The following is a 24,418-nucleotide window of genomic DNA, read 5'->3' as shown; positions in this document are numbered from 1 at the left end:
TAGTCAGTATGTGCATCAGATATGTAGCTCATCACAGTGAATGTGACAAAAATGCTACCACAATTAGTTTATCTTGTAGATGATGGCAGATAGACCAGAAGGACAATTTCTTAAGCTGGTGTAAACCAACAATGTTGTTCTACCTGAGCTCAAAACCTGTAAACTGAACTACTTTTCCCTATAGGTCCTTTTAATTTAGCTTGAAGCTGTTCTTTGATTCTTATCTGAATAAATGAACTCTCATAGTTCCCTAAACTACTTAGCTATCACAATTTTCTAATTTGTATAAATACAAATAATATAAATAGTTGTGGGTTTTTTTGTTTTCATTTTTAGACACAAATACTTTGTTGTCCATTAGTATTCAGCAATTTAGCAGAAATGTATTAGGCTCCTAATCATACTAGTAGAGACCATTTTACATTACATTCTTTATTTTATCACAGTTCAAAACAAACCCACATGTGAAGAAAATTATTTTGGTTGTCCTAGTGGAAGATGTATTCTGACCACCTGGCTTTGTGATGGACAGAAAGACTGTGACGATGGAGTAGATGAATTGCACTGTGGTGAGCATTTTATCTTATTTGTATTTCTGTAATTAGTAATGCACTTTGAAAAGAGAAAGGTGTGTTTATATCTCATAGATTGAATATAGAGCTATATAAAACAGGCTTTAATACTTTATTTTCAGATTCAGCTCTCTAATGCTTAATGCTGCCAATATCTTAAACCCTATTTCATGCCAGAATAAAAGCTCTTTCTTTTTTTCTCCTAAAGATTTGTTTGTATGCAGACTTTGCTATTGTTTTAATATTTAACAATTTCACTAATTCTTTATAACTCCTCATGAGGACAGTTATGTAGATATAATCAGTTTGTATCAGTATCTTAACCTCAACAGGAAATAACCAGAATATACTTTTATGACATGAAAATAGGTATTTCTTTGCATCAGGGGCCATACAGGTATAGTTAAAATAACAAAAGTGATGTGAATAAAATACAGCATAAACTCTGTGAACTATATTAAGGGTCAAGGGAATTTCAAGATTCTTGAACTCCACCCAACTGAGGAGCAGTGCTGGTTGGTTTTGCGGTTTTGCTCATAGGGAGAGCTAGTCTTTTAAATTTGTATGGATTAACTGAATGGATTATTGCTATAATTAAATTTTATCAGAACAGCAAAAAGCAGTATCCAGTCTTCCGATTCCCTATTTAAATCAAACCTGAAAATAAAATCCTAAACTTGTCTATTCTTTTATTTTTCTTTTTTTTTTTTTTTCCCATGCTTCACTGCTTAACATGACTGGAAGTTACGTGGCACTCTCTTCATGACCGAGTTTTCTACTAACATGCTTACACATTTAGTTTGCAGTTTACATTGTGTATATATATCTTAACTTCAAAATTAGCAACTGTACACTAGGAAAATCAGAAGGTTTTCTGTTGACAGCATTCATCAATTGTAACTTGGCATGTTTCCAAGTTCTATTACACATGCATATTTCTATGAAACCTATTAGCCAATTTTTGTGGGAGAAAGGGAAGCGAGTTTAATCAGTTTTTGCCTATTTATTGCTCTTACCCATTTTAACGCAGTTGTTACAATACTCATAAATTCAGATTGCATTAACTAAAATTCTTTTTATTTTTAATATATAAAATTGTTAACATCAGTTAAAAATAAATAAATTTTATTCTCAAAGAAAATCTTGAAGAAGTGGACAATTTGAAGTTTTCAGTAAAGGTCATAATAATAGCATTTATTTAAAACAGTTGTGCAGACTGCTTTTGAAATGCAGAAGCATGCCATTATTTTCAATGTATACAAAAGTGTACGTTGCATGCAGTGTATGATGCAAGTGTAACTCAGTGTTTATGTTTCCAGGTTTAATAACATATGTATACTTATGTGCAGTATTGTAAAACCCATTAGCCAGTTTTTATGGGAGAGATGCAAACACACAGTAATTTTTCTTGTGAGAGAAAACAACATCTTTTAAAGATGGAGTTAAATGCTGCAATACCAAGAGGAAGGCTGTGTTTGAAAATTTGGACCTACTACCAAAATAAAGCAGCCACAATAAGCCACTATAGTTACAGTATCCATGTGAAATATACAAACCTGACTTCTGCTTTTAAAATATCCCCATCCCATTAGCAAAATGTTTATAAATAGGTGAATGTGTTTTGAATGTTTTGATATTTACGTATTTATTTTTATAAATGTGAATGCAAACTCTTAGACAAACTGGTAAATCCTAAATAGGATTATACTGTGTTTGAGTGTTTTCATACACTAAAATTTGGAGGACAGATAGGAACAGTTTGGAGATTCCTAAACTATGCTAGAAAATACATGTAATGCAGTACTTTTGTGAAACTAACAAATGTAGTGGCTGGTGTTATTCCTAGATTCGTCTTGTTCATGGAATCAGTTTGCTTGCTCTGCAAACAAATGCATTTCCAAGCAGTGGACTTGTGACGGTGAGGATGACTGTGGAGATGGTTTAGATGAAAGTGATGCAATTTGTGGTAAGTAGAAGAATTTTAGTTCTATATTGTCCGATCATACATTCTGAAAGAGATCAAGTGATCCAAAAGGGTTGTGGAAAGTAAAATATCTCTAAAGAGCACATACTTTAAAGATACCTTTTTATGGGGACTATATGATTTCTGTGTAGTCTGTCAGTGAAGGTACGAATGGCACATCAGCATGGGCAAAAGAACCAAACTTTTGTTCAATTCCCATCCTTGAGGCAAAACCCCTGTATCACTATTTGAGTTTTGCATTTCAGTAGTATGTGCTTGAAGACTCTAAAGTTACTTATTTTCTCCAGTTCTTTCTCTTATTCCATTTAATTTTTTTGTACATTGAGCCATAAGCATATTATAGCATAATATTCATCTCAAATTCCCCAAAACTTCAAATTGCATAACGAATTTAAGATTTTACTTTCATTTTGGGGCTCAGCTGACTGGAAAAGTGTTAATGAATTCTTTTCAAAAGAAAATCACATTGTGTCAAGTCACACTGTCAATTTCATGATAGTTTCAATATTGTTTCCATCCTTATTTATATTGTATTTTAGGATTTTCTTTGTAAAATGACAACTTTTCACTTTTAAATGCTTTTTCTTTTCAAAAAACCTCTTACTTAAAGTTCATCCCACAAAGAGTATTTTATTCCATATTTCATATGTGATACCACAATAAAAATATTGTTGATAGCTTTACTAGAAGTGTTGAGTAGATAGAGAAGAAATCTCTTTAGCTTATGTTCAGAACTGTGGTTTGTTAAAGTAGTTTCTTAATCAAACACAGATGTAGAAATGTCAGCACAAGAAAAGGATGAGCCTGGAAATTACATTGTTCTAATATTGCAAAGTATGAATTGATTACTAAGTTAACTTCAAGTTGACATCCATCTACAATACTTTTGTGCAATTTTTTTCATGATATTGAAGTCATGCTGATGACTGGGGTATTGGAGGCAGTATCTGTTTGAAAAGGAAGATTTTTTTCTCTGCCTCTGTCCCCTAGGAAAATAAGAAGGTGTGAATTGAGAAGACATGCACGTCATCTGTGACTGTTGTTCATGTTGTTCTATAACAACCTGAAGCCCTAAGAAACATTAAGGCCCAAAGCTTAATCTTAGAGCAAGAAATAGAAAAAGGGAGAGGAAAATCAAGACAACCAAATTGCAAAGTGTCAATACAACACAATAATTTATTTTTTCTAAGGTTGTTCGGAATTACTGCTTTTGTTATCTTGTCTTGCAATACACTGAAGATCTCTTATAAGAAGAAAGCCCACCAATGAAACTGTAGTCTATCTCTCAAAGAGGGAAAACTCCACACCAGTTGTGAGGAGGGGAGAGTTAAGGCTCTATCTCTCCTTAGGAACAGGGGCAAATCTGAATTTCAAGAAGAAAAAAGAGATCAAGATGACTTCAGATTTTTTCAGTCCTAAAAAATCAGTATTTATTTAACGTAAAGTTTAACTTCAGAAGTGTCAAAAAAAGGCAAATGAGTATAAGCAAGCAAAAATTGTCCCTCTTGCATGAATAGCACAAAAAATCAATTTTTAATTTGCTTTATTATTTTATTAATTTCTAGTTAAAATTGGTAAAAAATACACTGTTTCCTTTCCAGTGAAGTATATGTAACTTATCTAAGAGAATACATTAAATGACTGATTTCACAAAAATTTACTTCAAACTAAAACTAATCCTAGGACATAATTTTCTTATCTGCAGAAAAGCCTATTAAAAAAAAAAAAATAGCTAAACAAACAGTACATTGAGTTACTTGCATTAGAACTGTCAGATATTTTCTTACTCCAACTACTATTGTACTTGCTACGAGGCTGACTTATGTGGGTTTTGGATACCTCTCAGGTCCTGGCATAGTACAGTGGTGCGAGGGTTACTTGATTTAAAGGATAGTTACTTCCTTCAGTCGGTTCAAACATGCAGTCAAATGTAAAGGCCAAAGTTGTTTTGAAAAGTTACACAGCTGGATAGTTTCCATGAAGTATGGTAAATACATTTTCCTTGCAGAAATTTAAGAGACTGAATAAATGAAAAGAATGGAAAAAATAGCAGATTGCCAAAATTTTACTATAACATACATTCTCAGACAGTATGTTTATCATACTGTGCAGAACAAAATCTTCTTTCAGTTTTATTTTAAAATAAAAAAACTTTAGGCATTGCTCATTACCTTAAAAAAAAAAATAATCAGAACCTGTTCAAGACTCACATGTAATGCTTTTTCAGGTTCAGTGACCTGTGCAGCAGATACATTCAGTTGCTTGGGCTCGCATGCCTGTGTTCCCCAACACTGGCTTTGTGACGGTGAAAGAGACTGTCCTAATGGAAGCGATGAGCTGTCAACAGCAGGCTGTGGTATGCATGTTAAAAAGTTTTGGTATTTATTTTCTTGGTACTTCTGAATAGCCAGATACTGTTTGTGTTTGTGCCATCTTACTCTTATACTGTTAAGACTGTTAGTAAAGACTGATGGACCACATGTGGGCATGCATACCGTGATTCTTCAATATTTTAATCAACCTAACTTCTCATTTTGCTAATATATACTGAGGCACATCATCTGAAGATCAGTATGTATGCCACAACACAGACATTATACAACATGGTTACTAATGGAAGTTAGCTCATTATTGACCATGCAGTTATATTGCTTTTCTCGATGAAAATGCTGCTGCATGTCAGGGGGGTTGTGCATCAAAAAGGGAGACACAGTTCTGTCTCCAATTTACTCTGGCTAATTGTTAGAAACTTGACATCTCTTGCCCTATAAGCTATTACTTCCAGTCTTCTGAGATATGTTCCTATTTAAAGCGTCTGGAGTTCAGTAATAGTTTCATTAGGGATTTATTTTATTAATGTGTATAAAAATGGTATAGGTTAAAAATACTGAAATATGTTCTCACCACTGAATGCATATTCTATCACTTAGCATTTCTAGGCTGAGTTATATTTTGAGTATTTATGGATTTTAAAGAGCTTTTTTTCAGGAGCAGAGGAACATAGTAAGGACATCTGTAATTCCCAAGTGTTATTTTCTTCGAAGGCAGACTTTAGGTTATTTATGGACAGCATAAACTTCTGACACCTCTGTCTTGCATTACATGAGATCTTACTTTTTAGCTATCTTTGTGGCGATGAGTAGATTTGTCTGCTATTCAATTCTGTGGTGCTCTTTGTATGAATCAAAAGTTACGTTTATTTCCATTGAATCCACTCAGACTAATTACTTCTCATTTCAGCTTTCTGTAAGAAAATGAGTGTATCTTACTTTTCTCAATTTCATTTATCTTTATGTACTGTATTTTCCTTAGCTCCTAATAACACTTGTGACGAGAATGCTTTCATGTGCCATAACAAAGTCTGCATTCCCAAACAGTTTGTATGTGACCATGATGATGACTGTGGAGATGGATCAGATGAATCTCTGGAATGTGGCAAGTATAACAAAAGTAGAGTAAATCAACAAATCTCAGACTGTTAACTGTGAGACCTTCTGCTACTGAAAAAGAAGGCTCTTTGCTTTTTAAAATTGTTTTAAAGTCAACTTTAAATTATGCATTACCGAATTCATTATGGTATTAACACAGAGCTAGAGCTAACAGTGACAAATTATTTGCTATAGTTATGACTTATGGTTGATTCTAATAATAAGCAGTGTCAAGCCAAGTGAACTGCTGTGGAAAAAATACCCCGCAAACCTCGAAAAACCTCTGAAGCTGAGCCAATTAAAACACTTCAGCCAGTAGTGGGCAGCAAATCCACAAGAATAGAGGAAGCCTGATGTGAACATGGTTTGGGGCAATCCAAAGCACAGATACAGGCAAGGTGCAGAACTGATTGAGAGCAGGCCTGAGGAGAAGTACTTGGGGTTGTTGAAGAAGGTGTTGGTTGATGAGAAGCTCAACACGAGCCAGCAAGTGTGCACTTGCAGCCCAGGAAGCCAACTGTATGCTGGGCTTCCTCAAAAGGAGCGTGTCCAGCAGGTCGAGGGAGGTGACTCTCCCCCTCTACTCTGTTCTCGTGAGACCCCACAGAACTGCATTCAGCTCTGAGGCACCCAGCATAAGAAAGATGTGGACCTTTTGGAGCAAGTCCAGGGGAGGGCCGCAAAGGTGATCTCTTATCAGTACAGGCTGAGAGAGCATGGGTTGTTGAGCCTAGAGAAGAACAGAAGGCTTAGGGAGATCTTAGAGCAACCTTCCTCCTAAATGGGTATACAGGAAATCTGGAGAGGGACTTTTTACAATAGCATGTAGTGACAGGACAAGGGGGAATGGCTTTAAAATGAAAGATGAGAGATTTAGATTAGATACAAGGAAGAAATTCTTTACTGTGAGGATGCTGAGACACTGGCAAAAGTTACCCAGAGAAGATGTAGCTGTCCTAACCCTGGAGATATTCAAGGCCAGGTTAAATGAGACTTTGAAAAACCTGATCTCGTGGAAGGTGTCCCTTCTTGACGCAAGAGGTTGGATCTAGCTGATCTTGAAGGTCCCTTGAAACCAAAACCATTCTATCATTCTATGAAGTAAAATCCTGAAATACATCTAGTGTGGATAGTGGGTTCTCATTACTTGCTATTTCAGTCTACTGTTTCTTACTGTGCCACACCACTTGCCAGCATGGACTTCTGGATCCTTGAAGAAAGAAAGGAACAAGCACAACTCTCCTAGCAAACTCCGTTTGTTTTTTACTTCTGTAAACTACCTGGTGTTTTGAAAGGAGCACTTTGCAACAGTAGGCTGTTGTAGGGAAAACCTGCTTTGTTCATGCAGTTTAAACCAAATCAGGATCAAAGGAGGTTGTTGATTTATTAATGCAAGATAACTAATTGGAAATCAGTGAACTATACATTGAGTATCAATAGCAGCAACACAGTGAGTAAATCATGCCTGCAAAATGTTGATATAGCTTACGGGTTTCTAAATAATCTCAGGTTTATAATTAGTCCCCAGAAGTTCTCAGCACCCAGACACACACACAGAGCACAGTTAAGTGCACCTGCTGCCCCAGCCCAGGACACAGGATTCCTAGCACGTGTGCCCACTAATCCTCAGAAGGCTGTAGCTCTCCATGAGCTTATATAGGCAACTCGAGGTACACATCCTGACAGGTTCAAGGCACATGTTGTTATACTTTGCTATGTTAACAGATGTGGTTCTCCAGGCCCTTTTGCCAAAAGTAAGATCTGAGTGTGGATCCACAGAATAATGAAACTGTAAACTATTTCCTCCATTAGTGATAGTTTATACGAGCCAGAACCCTTTTCAGAAAGTGACTCGTTATGGGTTTGTTCATCTGTTTAGTACAATGTGATCCCGTTGAGTGGTGGGGGAGTAGGAGAACCTTTCTGATGAGATTTTTCTCGGAAGCAGGCTGTAATTCTTAAATAAGTATTTAAGTGAAACAGTCACAATCTTTATATAGATAATTTTTTTGGTTGGGTTTTTTTTTCAGTTTCTTGATGGGTATATTTCATTTGTTTACTGCAGCATCATATACATGCATGGTCCCTTAAAATACTGACAAATAAATAGTGATAGTTTGACATACTTCTGAAAAGAGACAAAAGGGGGAAACAGAAACAGAAGCAGAGGATGTACAAATCTCTGATCAAATTGTGGTATAGACCTGTCTTCAGGCACTGGCTCTATTTAATTTCCACTGAGCAAACTGAAATCTACAGCAACATTTGTTACGTGTTGCATGGCTCCAATGCAATTTTCTGTTAGCTGGTAATCAAATACACAGCTTAGTGTGTGACTAGTGTGGTAAACTCGTCATACATTTTTATGGGAAAGGGAACTACTTGTAAAGAGTAGGAATCAAATTCCAAAATACACTTTTCAAGGTGTCAGGATGTAAAACCAAACAAGAATAAAATCACCAAGATTTTAAACTTGTGATTTCTGATTTGACTGCAAACTATGCAAACTGATCATAGCTCTGTGAGATTCTAGAGCTAGACCTTTGCATCTTGATATCCAAAAAAAAAAAAAAAGATACCCTTCAGCAGCCAGTTTATTGAATGGGATGAAATTTGGTTTGAAATACATTCCTAAAAGCTGAATTAAGGGAATTAATTTTCAAATCTAGTTTGTTTGTTTGTTTCAATTTATATCATTAAAGTTATATTATTATTATATTATTCAGATATAATATAAAATTGGGACTGGTGATTAGAGTAATATTTTTACTTTTATCAGAATTTGTAGCTAAACAGATTTTTAAAGTTCACAATCATTCTAATCCTCCAAAATTTCTTTGATACAAGTTTTGCTTCTATTGTATAATCCTATCTTTTAAATGAAATCTTAATAATTACATGTAAACAAAAAACAAAAAAAAAAAGCAATTATTCAAGCTAGGGTGAACATGAGAGCAAAATACGTTATCCATAAATTTCATCCCCCTTGCTGCTGTCAGAGACAGAATACTGAGCTACAAGAGATATTATCTTGAGTTTTAAACTAAATCAAGGTTTCCTTTCAAGAATTGTCTAAAGGACTACAGGTTTTTTTGAAGCAGGATTTGTATACGTGGAATACAGGAAAAGCTATACTTTTCTTTCCCAAACAGGAACATAGTTTTTTTAGTAGTTGGTCTAGTGTAATGAATTTTACAAGTAAATATTTTACAAATAGAAGGTGATTTTCCCTCTGGGAATTTTTCAACTTTCATGTTTCAAAACTGAATTAAAAAAAAAAAAAAAAAAAAAAACCAAACCCCACAAAAAAACCTGTGCTATCTTTTCTAAATTTTTCTACTGCTTTGTTTTTTAACTTTAGGCTACACAGTTGTGTTCTAAGAAGCAAATACTTCTCTGTGATTTCTGTATTTCATTATATATTATGATTTTCTGTTAAAAATCCACTTTAATTTTTAAAATGTATGCATTTTATATATACCGATTTTGTGACCATCTTGGAAAATTCATGTATAGCGTGGTTAAAGTTACTAAGGTTCTGCATGTTTTGAAGGGAAATCATATAGTAAATTATACTGGCAAATGTTTGCTGTAATAATTTAGAATGTCTTAGTAACAGCAGAAAGTTAAATTACACCTAAAAGAAAATGTATGTATGATTGACAGCATCATGAACACATTTTATGTATGTGGGTATTGCTTCATGACTATGCTGTGCTGCATGAGACACTTGATTTCTCTCCCCGAAAGACATATATAAGCATATATGTATCTCTTTATGGGACAAAAGATACTTTTACTTATATTGCCTAGTATGTGCAAAACTTCATGTCGAAAGTATGAAGCAAAGCATGAAGTTGTGGATTGCTGTATTTCTAGGGTATCGTCACTGTCGTCCTGGAGAGTTCACGTGTGCTGATGGAAGATGCCTCCTGAATTCTCAGTGGCAGTGTGATGGTGATTTCGACTGTCCAGACCATTCCGATGAAGGACCTATAAACATAAAATGCAGAAGTTCAGGTTTGTATTTAATTTTTTGAATAATTTTTTGAAAAACTGTGGTTTAGAATTGTAGACAAGCATGTGTAAAACCTTGTATCTTAACTCTCCAGTGCTTTCATGGTGATATTCCTTATGTCTTGCAACAAGAGTGTGTTGTTAGACCTAGAGCATCCAAAACCTCAGTTCACAAAGGTCAAGCCACCATTTCCTGTGGCGTAAGATGACTGCTGTTTCCTTAATGCATTAATTTTGTTAGTACTAAAATACGATGATATTAGTGTAATAATTGCCAGAGTTTCTAGCTTGCCCTGGGAATGTTTTCTATATTTGATATACTCATCAGACAAAAGGAGATCGTATAAAAGGGGGCATGAAGTTGTTCTTCCTATAAATGATAAACACTGGTTTATTTTTATTAGTGAATTACTGGCCAAACATGATTGGTTTTATTGGTATTTGCTAATGACATGAATAAGTTTGCTGCGGTCTGACTGGTTTTTGAGAGGTAAATAATACTCTATTCTGTAGCTTTTGAAAGACCTACTATTACAAAAGATTTAGATGTTTCTCTAAATCTTATGACAAGAAGGATAAAGGACAGTAACCCAGTCCTTTACACTAATTTTGATGGAAAACACTCATTTGCTTTGAGGAAAAATAACATGCCTGCCTTATATTTAAGGATTCTAATTCTAATTTGAAGAACCTGAATGTAGCTGAAATGACACATTCAAGTTTTGCCAAACAGGGAAAAAAACATGTATGCGTGGTCCTCAGACATGTCACTGAACCCCTCAGTATCCACAGGGGCCAGAAGTCATGCTTTTTAAGTTTTGTAAACTGTAGAATTATATTTTGTGCAGAGATAAGGTAGAGGAATCTCGATTATATGAGAACAAATGTGCAGGAGGGTGTAATAAGTTGGACGTGCTCACACATTCTCTAGGAGGGAGATAACCTTTAAAGATACTGCAAAGTAAAATGGTATTATAATAATATAATTTACACAGTTGTTTCATCTCACATGCACACATTGCAGCTGTTCCAGGAGAAAATTTATTTCAAATAGTAATAGACCACACCAAGTTGTGTTGTCTTTTTTGTTTTCCAGAGCACTCATGTAACAGTTCTTTTTTCATGTGCAAAAATGGTAAATGTATTCCTCAAAGTGACGTTTGTGATAACAAAGAAGATTGTAGTGATGGATCTGATGAGAAAAGCTGCCACATTAATGAATGCCTCAGTAAGAAAGTTAGCGGCTGTTCTCAAGACTGTCAGGATCTTCCTGTTGGATACAAGGTGAATAATTAAAAAGTGTGGTGTAATATAATGCAAATTCTTAATTCTTAATTACTGAGTCTGCCTGTAAACAGTGTAAACAGCAAAGTAATTAAGATGACACTTGAAAAACTGAGATTAGATGAAAAAGTTTATGATTGTAGCATATTCAGAAGAAAGTACGTAAGATAACAAATAGAATCAATGATTAATTAAAATTGTATGTATTTGGTTTTCTTTCCCAGTGCAAATGCTGGCCTGGATTTCTGCTGAAGGATGATGGCAGAACATGTGTAGATATTGATGAATGTTCATCTGGATTTCCCTGCAGCCAGCAATGCATCAATACATATGGAACCTACAAATGCTTGTGTGCAGATGGGTATGAAATACAACCTGATAACCTAAATGGCTGCAAGTCCCTTTCAGGTATTTGTGAAATACTATAGCCCCACGGTCTGTGTAACCCTTTTATGCAGGATAAAAGGCTACTTTGAAGCACACTACTTCAGTAAACAATAGGAATGTGATTCAACGGCTGAATGTAGTAATAAGTTCTGCTTTTAGTACATATTCTGCTCAAATCACTTGCAGTGGATGGTTACAGTGTATTGTGAAAGTCTAAGTAACTTGATTAGGAAAAAGTATTAGGAAAGTTAAAATACATCACTAAATGGGTCACATGATTATAGTATGTTTATGATAAGTGTTTAAAATACTTGTGCTGTTTTATTTCATCAACTTTAGAAATTAGACTGTACTTTCAGACTTCCTAGTATGAAAAGGAGAAACAGGAAAAAATAATAGAAATTGAAAAATCTGTTATTCCTACAGCATATTAAATCCTCTAGACTGACATATAATACACAGTGAAGTTCAAGATACGTAAGAATGTTGGTTACTTCTTCACCCCTCTGTCTATACCACTGATGTTATTTTTATGTGCTTCAGGGAGTGAGATTTGCTAGATCAGTGAAAGGAAGAGCAAAATGTCAACAGGAAAGTAACAAAAACCCCATATCTGTGTTCTGCTGGATTTCCTTCATATTGCAGGCAATCTTTGGCTTGAGAAGACTCCTACTTATTCTAGCCTTGCACAAAGTTGTTTGGTGTTTTTTTTAAATATAAAACCCCTTATATTTTCTTTCTAAATGACAAAACTGGAACCTCTGTCCACCTTATATTTCTATCTCAGGTGCTTCCCCATGTAACCAGAGGAAACACAGGAGAGGACAGAAATATAGTGTCTGGTTTTTGCTTTGCTCCTGTGTCATGCCTTGTAAGCCACTTATATGTTTAGAAGCCATAGATCACTCAAACGTGAAGGGGAGCTGAAACACATCATAGTAGAGTTTATTGGAGTTGTAATATAGTAGATTTCAGAAATGACCGTGACAAAGTAGTCCATGCTGTGGTTATGCTGCAAGGAGATGCCAACATGTGGGTCTTTGGCCTGATGCTGATTTCTGCCATAAATTGCTTTGAACTCCTTACAACACAGCACAGTGTTATAGCCATCCTCTGCAAAACACTAAGTCAGTGCTGAGGATGATGTCTCGGATCTTTTAAGAACTGGATGTCTTAAGAGTTGCACATAAAATGCAAGCAAGGTAGTACAATGTATTCAGTATAAGAGCAGAGTAGGCTGGACAACACATTACATTGCTGGATGTATGAGCAGTAGGTACAAACCTTTAACTCATTTTTAATTATTACTGGTATTTTTTTTAATTAATTTTAGCTGAGGTCTCTGTTAATAGAGCTCAAATAAAGACAGCTTTTTTTATTCTTTTTACTATTACATATATCAGTGTCAAAGCTGTTTCAAAGTAACTGATGGCATGAATAAGAATCCAAAGAAATATTTTTTTAAGCTAGAAAACTAGGGGTAAAAAAAGCCGGATCTGGCTTCAGTTCAGAATTAGAGAATCAAGGTTTGTCCAAACAGTTGTTTCCTTCTGCCTATGTTTTTAGGGTATTGAAATTTAAAAAAAAAAAAAAAAAAAAAACTATAAATAATATAAATATAAATATAAATAAATATAAATATAAATATAAATAAATATAAATAATAGCCTTAGTGGAAATTTGAAAGTAAATGTTGAAATTAAAACAAGTGATATGAAATATATTTCAAATTCAATCTCTGACATCAAGTTAGGATAAAATACAGTATGGTTCCCATCTTACAAAGAAAAAAAAAAAAAAACAACCTTACATTGAAAGATATACTAATTGATTGCTTTGTTCATTTTTATACTGCATCATTGATCTTTCTTGGAACATTTGAATGTTTTAAATATTCTTTTCATCCATAACATTGATCAGAGCATGTAACATTTATTTTTCAAACCATCTGTATTTCAGCATTGTATTCCTGATTTTCCATAAATTAACGTGAAAGCTAGTCTAATGTATTCTTTCTCCCGGGGTTTAGATGAGGAACCTTTCTTAATTCTGGCTGATCATCATGAAATCAGAAAAATTAGCACTGATGGATCCAACTACACTTTGTTGAAACAGGTATAATCATAGTACCATGCTCTAAGTTTAACTCAGTACTTTTATTCTTTTCTAAAGTATGCAGCTGACAGAAACATCATCCTATAATTGGCTTTGTATGCACGACAGAACAACTGCAGTATCTTCAGAGTTTTTGTAATATTTTATCTGAATTTGATGTGGTGAAAGCTCAGGCAGTTGTTTAATCAGTCATTCTGATGTACTAAAAACCTTACATTATTTGTGATACTCTTCTGTCACAATATGTTTTGTGGAATTTGTGTATTTCATTTAAAAAAAAAAAAAAAAAGGCCAGAAAACCCCCTATTCGGCCTTGTATTTGGGCTACTTACTGTCATAATTCAAATCTATTTTTTTTATTTAGATAGACAATAACAAGATTTACAGTATTGCAATACTTGAATTTGTATCTTAATGTTTTGGTTATTTTTCAATCATTACTCTAAATTATTATGACAGGAAAAACAATGTGAAAAAAACTGACAAAAATTACAAGGTCATCCAGTAAATACAGAGCTGTCATTTTAGCAGTTTCTGCTCTGCTTCTATGCTTCACCTAAGTGTAGTTACTTACCATAGATAAAAGTTCCAAAATATGTTTAATAAAAGCATCTATTTCCTTGAGTACTAATTAATCAATTGTAGAAATACTAGAAAAATCAGTTATTGCCAATGAATATCGTTAGGCTTTTTGTGACTTTTGTGTCAGTAAGTTGTGCATCTTAATGTCACAATAAAGACGCTTAGGTCTCCACAACAATAATTACAAAATTAACCATCTTGCATTAAACATTGACTTTATTTAAGCATAGCAAGCATTATGGTAAAGTCTGTTTGTTCTTCTGAAATCCTTCTGACTACCTCTCATTTTTACACCTCACTGCCTCTCCTCTTTTGCTGGTATATCTATTGATAGAAGCCTGTGAAAAGAGGGGAGCAAAAATAATTTTTCTTTATGATTGGTGCTGACAGATTGACTCAGAGCTTCATTAGTCTTGAATTTAATGGACTCCTCTTCAGTATGTTAGAGGCCATGTAGCTCCAGCCATGGAAGAAAATCTGTGTTTTCCATATCATATTTATTCATGAGTCTAATAAATACCTCTGCTATTGAACCTACTGGCCTTTGATCCTGCTATGGCATTTTTGAAAGCATCCAGATTTGAAAGCAAAAGAGGGAGCTATACCAGCAGAACAGGTGGGCTGTCTTCGTCATAAGGACATCTTTTTGTCCTTGTAATGTTGTGATGGATCAGCTCTTTTTTAGAAGTCAAACAAATGAGGCAAATAACAGAGCTGCTCTGACAAAGGAGTAGACCCACCCTTCTCTGTGTATTTGATCTGTGCTTTGCCATTCTAGCAGTTGTGTATATAAACTCAGAGTATAGGAGCTGAAAAGAAATGAACATTCAGGCGTTGCTGAGTTGTTATGTGCCAGCCTTTTCATTTTGGTTTTTTTTTTTTTTTTTTTTTTTTTTTTTTCTTCCAAATATACATGAACAGTACAAGTGTTTGAGTTGTGCCCCATGTGTGTTCTTTGCTTTCCATTTCCTTCACTCCTAATTATCAAAATCCTTAGGATTTCCACAGAATAGATGGATAGAATCTTCATCCTCATTAGCTGTATTTTTACCTCCATTTTTTAATTGGGGCACCAGGGCAACACAAATTGTGGCTTGGGATACCATATGCCATTTGTAACAGAAATAAAACCACAGGTTTAAGATGAGAGAATAATGCAGCTGATGATGTTTGAAAACAAGGATATTACATGAGAAATGACACTTATACTAGGAGGACTTAAAAGTGTCATGTAGGTCACAAAGAGATGGCTGGACAAAGAGCTCAATTGCAGATATACAGAAATAATTTTACCCACAGTTGATGTCCTGATAAATATTGGAACAAAAATGAACTAAAATAAAATACTTGAAAGACTTGCAGGCAGTCAGTTCTCTTTCTTAAGTATCAATATTTAAAAAACTTTTACAGTGTTGTATATAGATATAAAGCTAATTTTTCACAAATTACTGACTTTGTTTTCTAGTATGTTATAAATTTGTTATAGTCTTCTCTATTCATTCCCCTGTTGTCTCCTTTGTTAAGAATTTGGGGTTAGGGTATATCTGTAGGCGTATTTATGCTAACAATAGAAAAAGAGACAGAAAAAGTATTTTGGAGCACAGTTTTGACTGACAGAGCTGCAGTTGATTTTGTTAAAACATGGTATGCAAGGATGCCAGAGACGGACTCTTACCATGGACTATAGTGATAAGACAAAGGGCAATGGGTTCAAATTTAAAAAGGAGAGATTTAGGTTAGATATAAGGAAGAAGTTCTTTACTGTCAGAGTTCTGAGGCACTGGGACAGGCTGCCCAAGGAAGTTGTGAATGCTCCATTCGCACCTTGAATACTGCACCTGGCAATGTTCAAGGCCAGGTTGCGCAGGGCCTTGAGCAACCTGGTCTAGTGCGAGGCATCTGTGCCCATGGCAGGGGAGTTGGAAGTGGATGATCTTGAAGTCCTTTCCAACCATAACCATTCTATGATCCTATGTGAGTTTTGAAAATGAGAGTGGTCCTTCAACACTGTATTGTTTCAGCCTTTCTTTAATAATAATTTATGCATCCTAATCACTCTTTTTCCTCTGTATTTTGATCAAAAGATAGATATACATTATTACACTGTAGTAGTCAGCAGATAAGCCGTGTATCACTTTCTGTACAATTAAATGTTGTTGTTCTTAGTTGTTTATTTTAGAGTTGGCTAGTCCAGTACTCTACAGTCCCCCGTACAGCTATGAATTGCATTAACAAGGGAGTAGAATGCACGAGTAGAATGTCATTGAGTTGATAAGGGTATTGATTAACTGAGTTTGCTGTTTTAATAGGAGTGCAAACTGTATCACTTCTTTTTACCACTGTTGCTCCATCTTTCATTGATAACCACATCTTTTTACATTAAATGTAGATTTCACTACATAACAGAATGTTAAGCAGATTGTGGAGCAAGGCTTTCCTATTTTCAGATAAGGAAGTAAGAACCATTGACTGAATTCAATCCCTTCCTTTCTTATCTGCCATTTGGGATGAAAAAACCCATTATTATATGACTGCTTTTTCTGACCTGTAGGAATACCTCAAATATGATCACTGCTCTTTTATGCAATGAATTGGCTTAGTAACTGGAGCCATAGGAGACTTTGAGATGCCTGGATCTCTTAACTTTCACGCTTTATGTATATGCTACCTCTGTGTGTGTATATACGCATATATATGTACACAGTACCTGTAATATAGCATCTAAAAATTTGAGACTAAATTTAAAATAAGGAATAAAAATCTTTTTTTTTTTTTTTTTGAACATCACGGTTTGGAATTCCTGATTAATTTATATTAACAATTAAATGTCATTAGGCAAAGTTCATAAATTTCCAAGTTTCTTGTTATAATATGAATATTTCCTAGTTTGCCAAAGTAATGCCAAAGTAATACCAAAGTAGTAATTAACAGTAATGCTGCAAAAGTTAAAGCATTTACTGCTGAAGTTCAATTTAATAATAAGAAGGAAAAATGGAGAAGCTTCTTTAGTTTCGTGTCATCTGCATTTTTGAAGTGAGATAGTTCTTCATCACCATATTTCTGTTACACATTTTTATCATATTCTGATTGTTTACAGGTAACATATGGAAAAATGGGAGACGTACTTCAAATATAGGCAGTCAGTAAAATAAAGCATTTTGAATATTATATGCAATGTATCTTGTATTCTGAATGCTATCCAACAGTTGGTATTCAAACATTTGAATAAATGGTCTTTTCTTTCTTTTTTCTGGTTTTAGGGGCTGAACAATGTGATTTCAATAGATTTTGACTATAGAGAAGAGTTCATCTATTGGATTGATTCCAGCAGACCAAATGGCAGTCGCATAAACAGAATGTGTTTAAATGGAAGTGAGATCAAGGTAAATGGGGATTAATAATGTCACCACTAAAATGATTTTTTTTTACAAATTTGAGGAAATGCTCCTTCATGCTTTTAACTCAGATTATAAAGTTTTGTATATACATACAAACACAGCATAAGCTAGCAAGTACTAGTAAAAGTTAATTTAATCGCATTTGTATCTTATTTGAAGTACAGATAAGGATTAAGAGGACTGTATTTATAAGCTAAATTCCTTATGACATGACAGTTGAGTGAATTGGCAGTTCAGCGTGGTTTACCAGATGCCAAAGAAAAAAGAGGTATAATTAGGTATAAGCTGTCTAAATATGTATTATTTCTTTGTATACAATTTTCCATGGTCTTCAGTTTGTCTCATCTCCACTAGGCTGATAATGAAAATAACTCAATGTCTTTGCTGTGAATAATCCAGAGCAAATTTGTGCTCCCATTTCTGCACAGCCTGGTTTGTTGTTTTGTTTGCTTTTTTGTTTGTTTGTTTGTGTGGGGGTTTTTTTGTTTGGGTTTTTTTTTTTTTTTTTTTTTTTTTTTTTGTAGTGGAATAGGTTCACAAAACATCTTCTCTGAATTTGTGAGAAGCAGTAAGGAATTCTTCTTTGTTTATTCACTTATGCCTGACCTTCTTAAACATGGAACAAATAAGCAGAAACGTAACCTGGGAGTTTTGTACCCTCGTTGTACACCAGCAAATTCTGCAGAGAGAGAAAAGATTTCTATTTTTTGTTTGCAGTTTAGTGCATGAGCTGGCACATACTCAGTGCACACCAACTTCAGTCTTTTTAAGGGTTTAGGTTTGAAATTGACTGCCATCAGTGAACCTTGCTTACGTCCTTCACATGGAAGTAATTGTTCTCAGCTTTAAAAACATGTGACGAGCATAACTTATGGCACTCTGATTCCACTGAGGTAAAACTAAAGCCTAAAAAAATAGAAGAGAGGCAAGCGTGAGGTTCAAAATCCATAATCCATTAAATCCTTGAATGGTTTTCCCAGTCAGAAAGTTGCAATTGCCAGGTATTGCTTTGTAATGATGTAATAATATTAATCTATTTTTTCATGAACAAACATTAGAAGAAATTTAGATTGGGGGGCATAGCAGGTATTTCTTTTTTCCTTCATTAATATTTTGCAATTTACAAAACTAGTGTCATGTTGATGGAGATTTTATTCAAATAAGATGCCAAATTCAAAGCAAAAGTTTGGGGGGGGGAATGCATATAATTTTCATATGAATATTTGGTTTGTTTCACTGAAAAGCTTGTTTCAGGTTTAGCTTCTGAAAGCTAAAAATAAGTGCAAAAATTTATCAAGAATTATATATATTGTAGTTATCTGATATATTGTCAGTAATCTTTTATTTGGTGCCAAATAACTTTACATCTCTCTGAAATTTTAATGGGCACATATTTAATAATCAGTGTTTCAAATAATTAGTTTCCCAGCAAACCTGCTTAAATTATAATATTTGATATATTACCTAGGAATTCCCTTTTAGGAGATAACATCTTTTTTGCATACCAGCCCAAGATTTCTTGCTCTGGGAAACCTGACAGCATCTCATTTTTCTTCTGTATCTGATCATGTAGGAGATATTTACACCATTGAAGCAACAACTTTTCCACTTAATGTGTTCATATAATGTGTTCAAATATTAGCACAATGTTTCGTGTATAGTATTGTATTCAGTTAAAATCTGTTATTGGAAAATGCTGTAGTAAGCTGGATTGTGTACATTAAATGTCACACTAGTGATCTCAGTTACTGGCATAAGTTTGAAGTGACTCTTCAAAGGAAAAGCCATCAGAGACTGATTACTTTGGTTGATGCTTCTAGGTCATGTAGCTAAACCACTAAGTTTGGAGAGCTGTCCATTTCTACATGAAACATCCCATATTACAGTGCAATGTTTACTGTAATTACAAGTTTGTAAAACAGTGAAGCTGGTAGTGCTGAAGTATTAGAAAATAAAGTGCTTTATTCATATTAAGAAGTTGGTGTGTGCCTGGATTTTTTAAAAGATTTTATAAGGTGATAAATAATGTAATAACCTGAAAGGGTACTTTTACATATTCATAACTATAAAATTGATTTAAAGTATCTCACAGTATCCCTTCTTATCTTGAAGGCTTTTCAGTATCTTCATATGGTAAATAAAATTAGAAATAGCACAGTTGTACATAATCAGGTTTACCAGTAAAGTTTATACTTTATTGCACATGCTATTAATGATTATTTAATTATGATTAATTAATAATATATTAATGACAATAAATTAGAATGTACACTACAGTAATGAATCCATTATTAATACTTAAGATTCTGATGATTTAGAATATTCAAATGTTACTCAACACTTAACATGAAATACTCCCAGCCAAGCAAGACTGAGTCATACAATCATGATGAGATTTGTAATCATGTATATCTAGAGGTGTTTAAGTGTCAGAGTTACTGAAGTCATCAAAAACCTTGAGATTAACACATCCTTGTCAGTACAGCACAAGCTTTCCAGTAGGTCACTAAATTGCTTCTGTATCATAGTTCGCTCCTTAATATTGTGGTCCTTTTGAAACCTAACTAATTCTTAGAAAGTTCATCTTTCTTCTGCCACATGAATGCTGGAAATAAGAGTGTAGTATTTACTTTCCAACTAGGTAATCTTTTTTCTGTTTGCCTGAGTTGAGTGCCCTTATGGTATAGAATCATAGAATCATAGAATAGTTAAGGTTGGAAAGGACCTTAAGATCATCTACTTCCAACCCCCCTGCCATGAGCAGGGGCACCTCCCACTAAACCATGCCACCCAAGGCCTCATCCAACCTGGCCTTGAACACCGCCAAAGATGGAGCATTCACAACCTCCCTGGGCAACCCATTCCAGTGCCTCACCACCCTCACAGTAAAGAATTTCTTCCTTATATCCCATCTAAACTTCCCCTGTTTAAGTTTGAACCCGTTACCCCTTGTCCTGTCACTACAGCCCCTAATATCTGTCATGATGACATGGCACTACTATGATATTAAAATGAAGGATATTGCTGATGTGGACTCATGAGAGAAATGGTAAGCTAATAATAAACACATGTGTTCAAGAGCATGCTATGACGAGAGAAGCCTTGTGTCCATTTGGTTCTTAGAAAAAGAAACAGAATAGTAAACAAAAAAGTTTTGTGTTTTTTTTTTCTTTTTAGATATAAAATGAAAGATAGAGCATAATGCAGGGAATTTCAAAAGTTGGTATTTACTACATCACAGTATTCTCCATTCTCCTTTACTATAAGCAAAGTGTCACATTGTCTCAGTCACACAAGAATTGTCATTACTTTGGAAGTATCATTGTTTATCAGGAAATAATACCTTTTTCTTTTTTTTTTTATGTTGTATGTCACTGTATCATATATCCAACATCTCAATATTCTGGTATTAGTAACTCCTGAATTGTTTTTCCTTTTCCCAGTATTTAGATCAATAATTTATATAAATTTTGTTTTCTTAGGTTGTCCACAATACAGCTGTTCCTAATGCGCTGGCTGTTGATTGGATTGGAAAGAATCTCTATTGGTCTGATACTGAGAAGAGAATAATTGAGGTGTCTAAACTCAGTGGCTTGTACCCTACCGTCCTTGTGAGCAAAAGAGTGAAGTTTCCTAGAGATCTGTCCTTAGATCCTCAAGCTGGGTATGAAGCAGCCATTTTGCACTAATTCATATTTAATCCTAATTTTATATTTAAAACCAGAAGATAGGAAATACTAATTAGTTTTTTATTATCTAACTTTCAGCTACACTGGATGTCAGTAGTCTAAAATGCATTACTGATGCTTACTATCTCATCATTAGATATAAAATTGGTGTAATAGAAAGATGAATGCAGGTACTAAACCACATTTTGTTATATTTACTACTCTGCAAATGTTTTATTTTGGTCGGAGGAAAGCAGATATTTAAAAATATATCCCGATCTGTTTTAATAAATGTGTTAGTAAATATAAAAAAATTCATGTTACATGGAAGACAATTCTTACGTCTTGCTTTGTTTGTTCACTGAAGTGAATTATCTTGTTAGTACTCTTCTCTGTGTTTACTGATTTCCAGAATAATTTAGGCCATTAAACTACCACATACTTGAAAACTTTGATAATTTTTCATCATAATCAGAGTGAAAATGTTTTGTCCCATGTAATTTGAAGATAGCTTTTACCTTTTTTAGTCTATAAAATCAAAGTTTTGGGTTTTACACAGATCTAACAACTGGACTGATTAATTATTATAATACAAGGTTGTTGTTTTTTTTTTAGGAGACTTAATTTATAACTTTAGTTTCCAGAAATATGAAATGATCAATATGTTTGAACAAATCTATTGCAACCACAGTGATAAGAAGTGAGAAATGCCTAGGTAGTTTGTTTAATTAGTTTAACTAATACTTTTAATTGCTAATTTTGTTAATTATTGCATGACTTATAATTTATTTATTTTTTAATATAAGTCTGTGCAGTTATTCTGACTGCAGTTTTGGGCACCACCGCTATTTTTGATTTCTTAACTGGCGTGGGAGCTATAGGAACCACTTTTTCCACATTTATATTATAATTTTAAAAGATTATAATTTTCCCAATAAAATTTATGTGCATGAGTAATTTAACCTAATACTATATGTTTTAAAAGAAAAAAAATAAGTTATCTTTCCATTAATGGACTTAATTAATATTTGATTTTCACAGAATCACAGAATGTTTGAGGTTGTAATAGACCACTAAAGGTCATCTTGTTCAACCCAAGAGATATAAGCTCTTTTAACTTTTTCCTGTTAGGTTTTTTATTATTATTATTATTATTTATTTATATGGTTTGGTTTTGGTTCTGAGGTTTGGGTTTTTTTTGTGGTGGTTGGTGGTTTTTTGTTTGTGTTGGCTTTCTTCTAGCAGAACTGGTTTAGTTATTTCTATTTGAGTAAAACCATATCAGCATTAGAGAGACTCAAATAAACCATCTAACCATTTCATGCCAGCATCTCATATAATTGATAGAAGAAGAAAGATTTTATATTCTTAAAACAGACAATGAATGAAAATATGAGGTATTTCCTGGTTATGTGACAGTTAAACCCCTGGAGTTGTTGACCATGGAAGAGACAAGGCTCAAGGGACACCTTAGAGCAGCCTTCTCATACCTAAAGGCGGCCTAGAGGAAATCTGGAGAGAAACTTTTTGCAAGGGCATGTAGTGATAGGACAAGGGGGAATGGCTTTAAAATGAAAGATGAGAGATTTAAATTAAATATAAGGAAGAAATTCTTTACTATGAGGATAGTGAGATACTGGCAAAAGTTACCCAGAGAAGAGGTAGCTGTCCCTGCCGCAAGACCAGGTTGGATAAGACTTTGAACAACCTGATCTCATGGAAGGTATCCCTTTACCGTGGCAGGGGTTGGAACTAGCTGATCTTGAAGGTCCCTTGAAACCAAAACCATTCTATCATTCTATGAAGTAAAATCCTGAAATACATCTAGTGTGGATAGTGGGTTCTCATTACTTGCTATTTCAGTCTACTGTTTCTTACTGTGCCACACCACTTGCCAGCATGGACTTCTGGATCCTTGAAGAAAGAAAGGAACAAGCACAACTCTCCTAGCAAACTCCGTTTGTTTTTTACTTCTGTAAACTACCTGGTGTTTTGAAAGGAGCACTTTGCAACAGTAGGCTGTTGTAGGGAAAACCTGCTTTGTTCATGCAGTTTAAACCAAATCAGGATCAAAGGAGGTTGTTGATTTATTAATGCAAGATAACTAATTGGAAATCAGTGAACTATACATTGAGTATCAATAGCAGCAACACAGTGAGTAAATCATGCCTGCAAAATGTTGATATAGCTTACGGGTTTCTAAATAATCTCAGGTTTATAATTAGTCCCCAGAAGTTCTCAGCACCCAGACACACACACAGAGCACAGTTAAGTGCACCTGCTGCTCCAGCCATTTGGAATAATATTGTCTCTTTTTTTTTTTTATCTCTTTGCAAATGAGAAATGCTAAATCAACTCTTCTGCTGATGCCATTCAATAGTAATGATATGTTTCAAATAAAAAGTTTTCTGTTGGAGTCATTGGGAGAGGTTCCCTTTCTCTACTGCTTATGTGAAGCAGGCTAAGTGCCAACATGTTGCACCTGCATTTTGTAGGATACCTGTATCTGTTCTTAGGGCCACTATTTTCTCCTTCACATAAACAGTATTCCAGGTGGCTGTTAAGACTATAAGCTGCATCGGGGTTTTTGATAGCCTGTCCAAAACCTGTAGAGTAGAAGCATATGCATATCAGCTTCCCAGCTGGAAAGATCTGTCCTGGGGTTCTAGTGTAATGATGTATACAACAATAGCAACATGCATCTGTATACCATATAATAGGACTTTCTCTTCCTTATGAAAAACATGCTCTGTATTGTGGCTAAATAGCATAGAGGAGAAATTGCTATTTCTCAGCGATTTGTCCATTTTTAAGCCCTTTATGTGAGAAACGGTTCTAATGTTTTGGAACTAGTACTTCTTGAAGTAATACAATTTGCATTATATTACTGTTAATGACAAAATGAGGGTTTGTAATATGTATAAAAAATAGTAACTGAAATACAGTATTTGTAATAAGTTTAGTACTGATGCCATTTTTGCAG

General features: G+C 34.3%; 1 protein-coding gene across 1 annotated transcript in view; it reads left to right on the top strand.

Moving 5' to 3' along the window:
• Positions 1 to 24,418, top strand: part of LRP1B (LDL receptor related protein 1B) — a gene marked incomplete at both ends in the record, with an annotated part of 775,176 nt that overhangs the window by 648,262 nt on the left and 102,496 nt on the right. Inside the window, 10 exons of the mRNA XM_080621164.1 lie at positions 447 to 569; positions 2,419 to 2,538; positions 4,784 to 4,912; positions 5,869 to 5,991; positions 9,864 to 10,004; positions 11,098 to 11,285; positions 11,510 to 11,693; positions 13,702 to 13,787; positions 17,630 to 17,752; positions 21,250 to 21,431. Coding sequence (XP_080477290.1) covers positions 447 to 569; positions 2,419 to 2,538; positions 4,784 to 4,912; positions 5,869 to 5,991; positions 9,864 to 10,004; positions 11,098 to 11,285; positions 11,510 to 11,693; positions 13,702 to 13,787; positions 17,630 to 17,752; positions 21,250 to 21,431 — 1,399 coding nt within the window. The remainder of the gene's footprint in view (positions 1 to 446; positions 570 to 2,418; positions 2,539 to 4,783; positions 4,913 to 5,868; positions 5,992 to 9,863; positions 10,005 to 11,097; positions 11,286 to 11,509; positions 11,694 to 13,701; positions 13,788 to 17,629; positions 17,753 to 21,249; positions 21,432 to 24,418) is intronic.

This window comes from Psittacula echo, assembly GCF_963264785.1.
Source record: "Psittacula echo genome assembly, chromosome: 6".
Classification (NCBI taxonomy): Eukaryota; Metazoa; Chordata; class Aves; order Psittaciformes; family Psittacidae; genus Psittacula; species Psittacula echo.
Note: the sequence above shows the minus strand (reverse complement) of the source record. Positions and strands in the feature narration are given on the sequence as shown.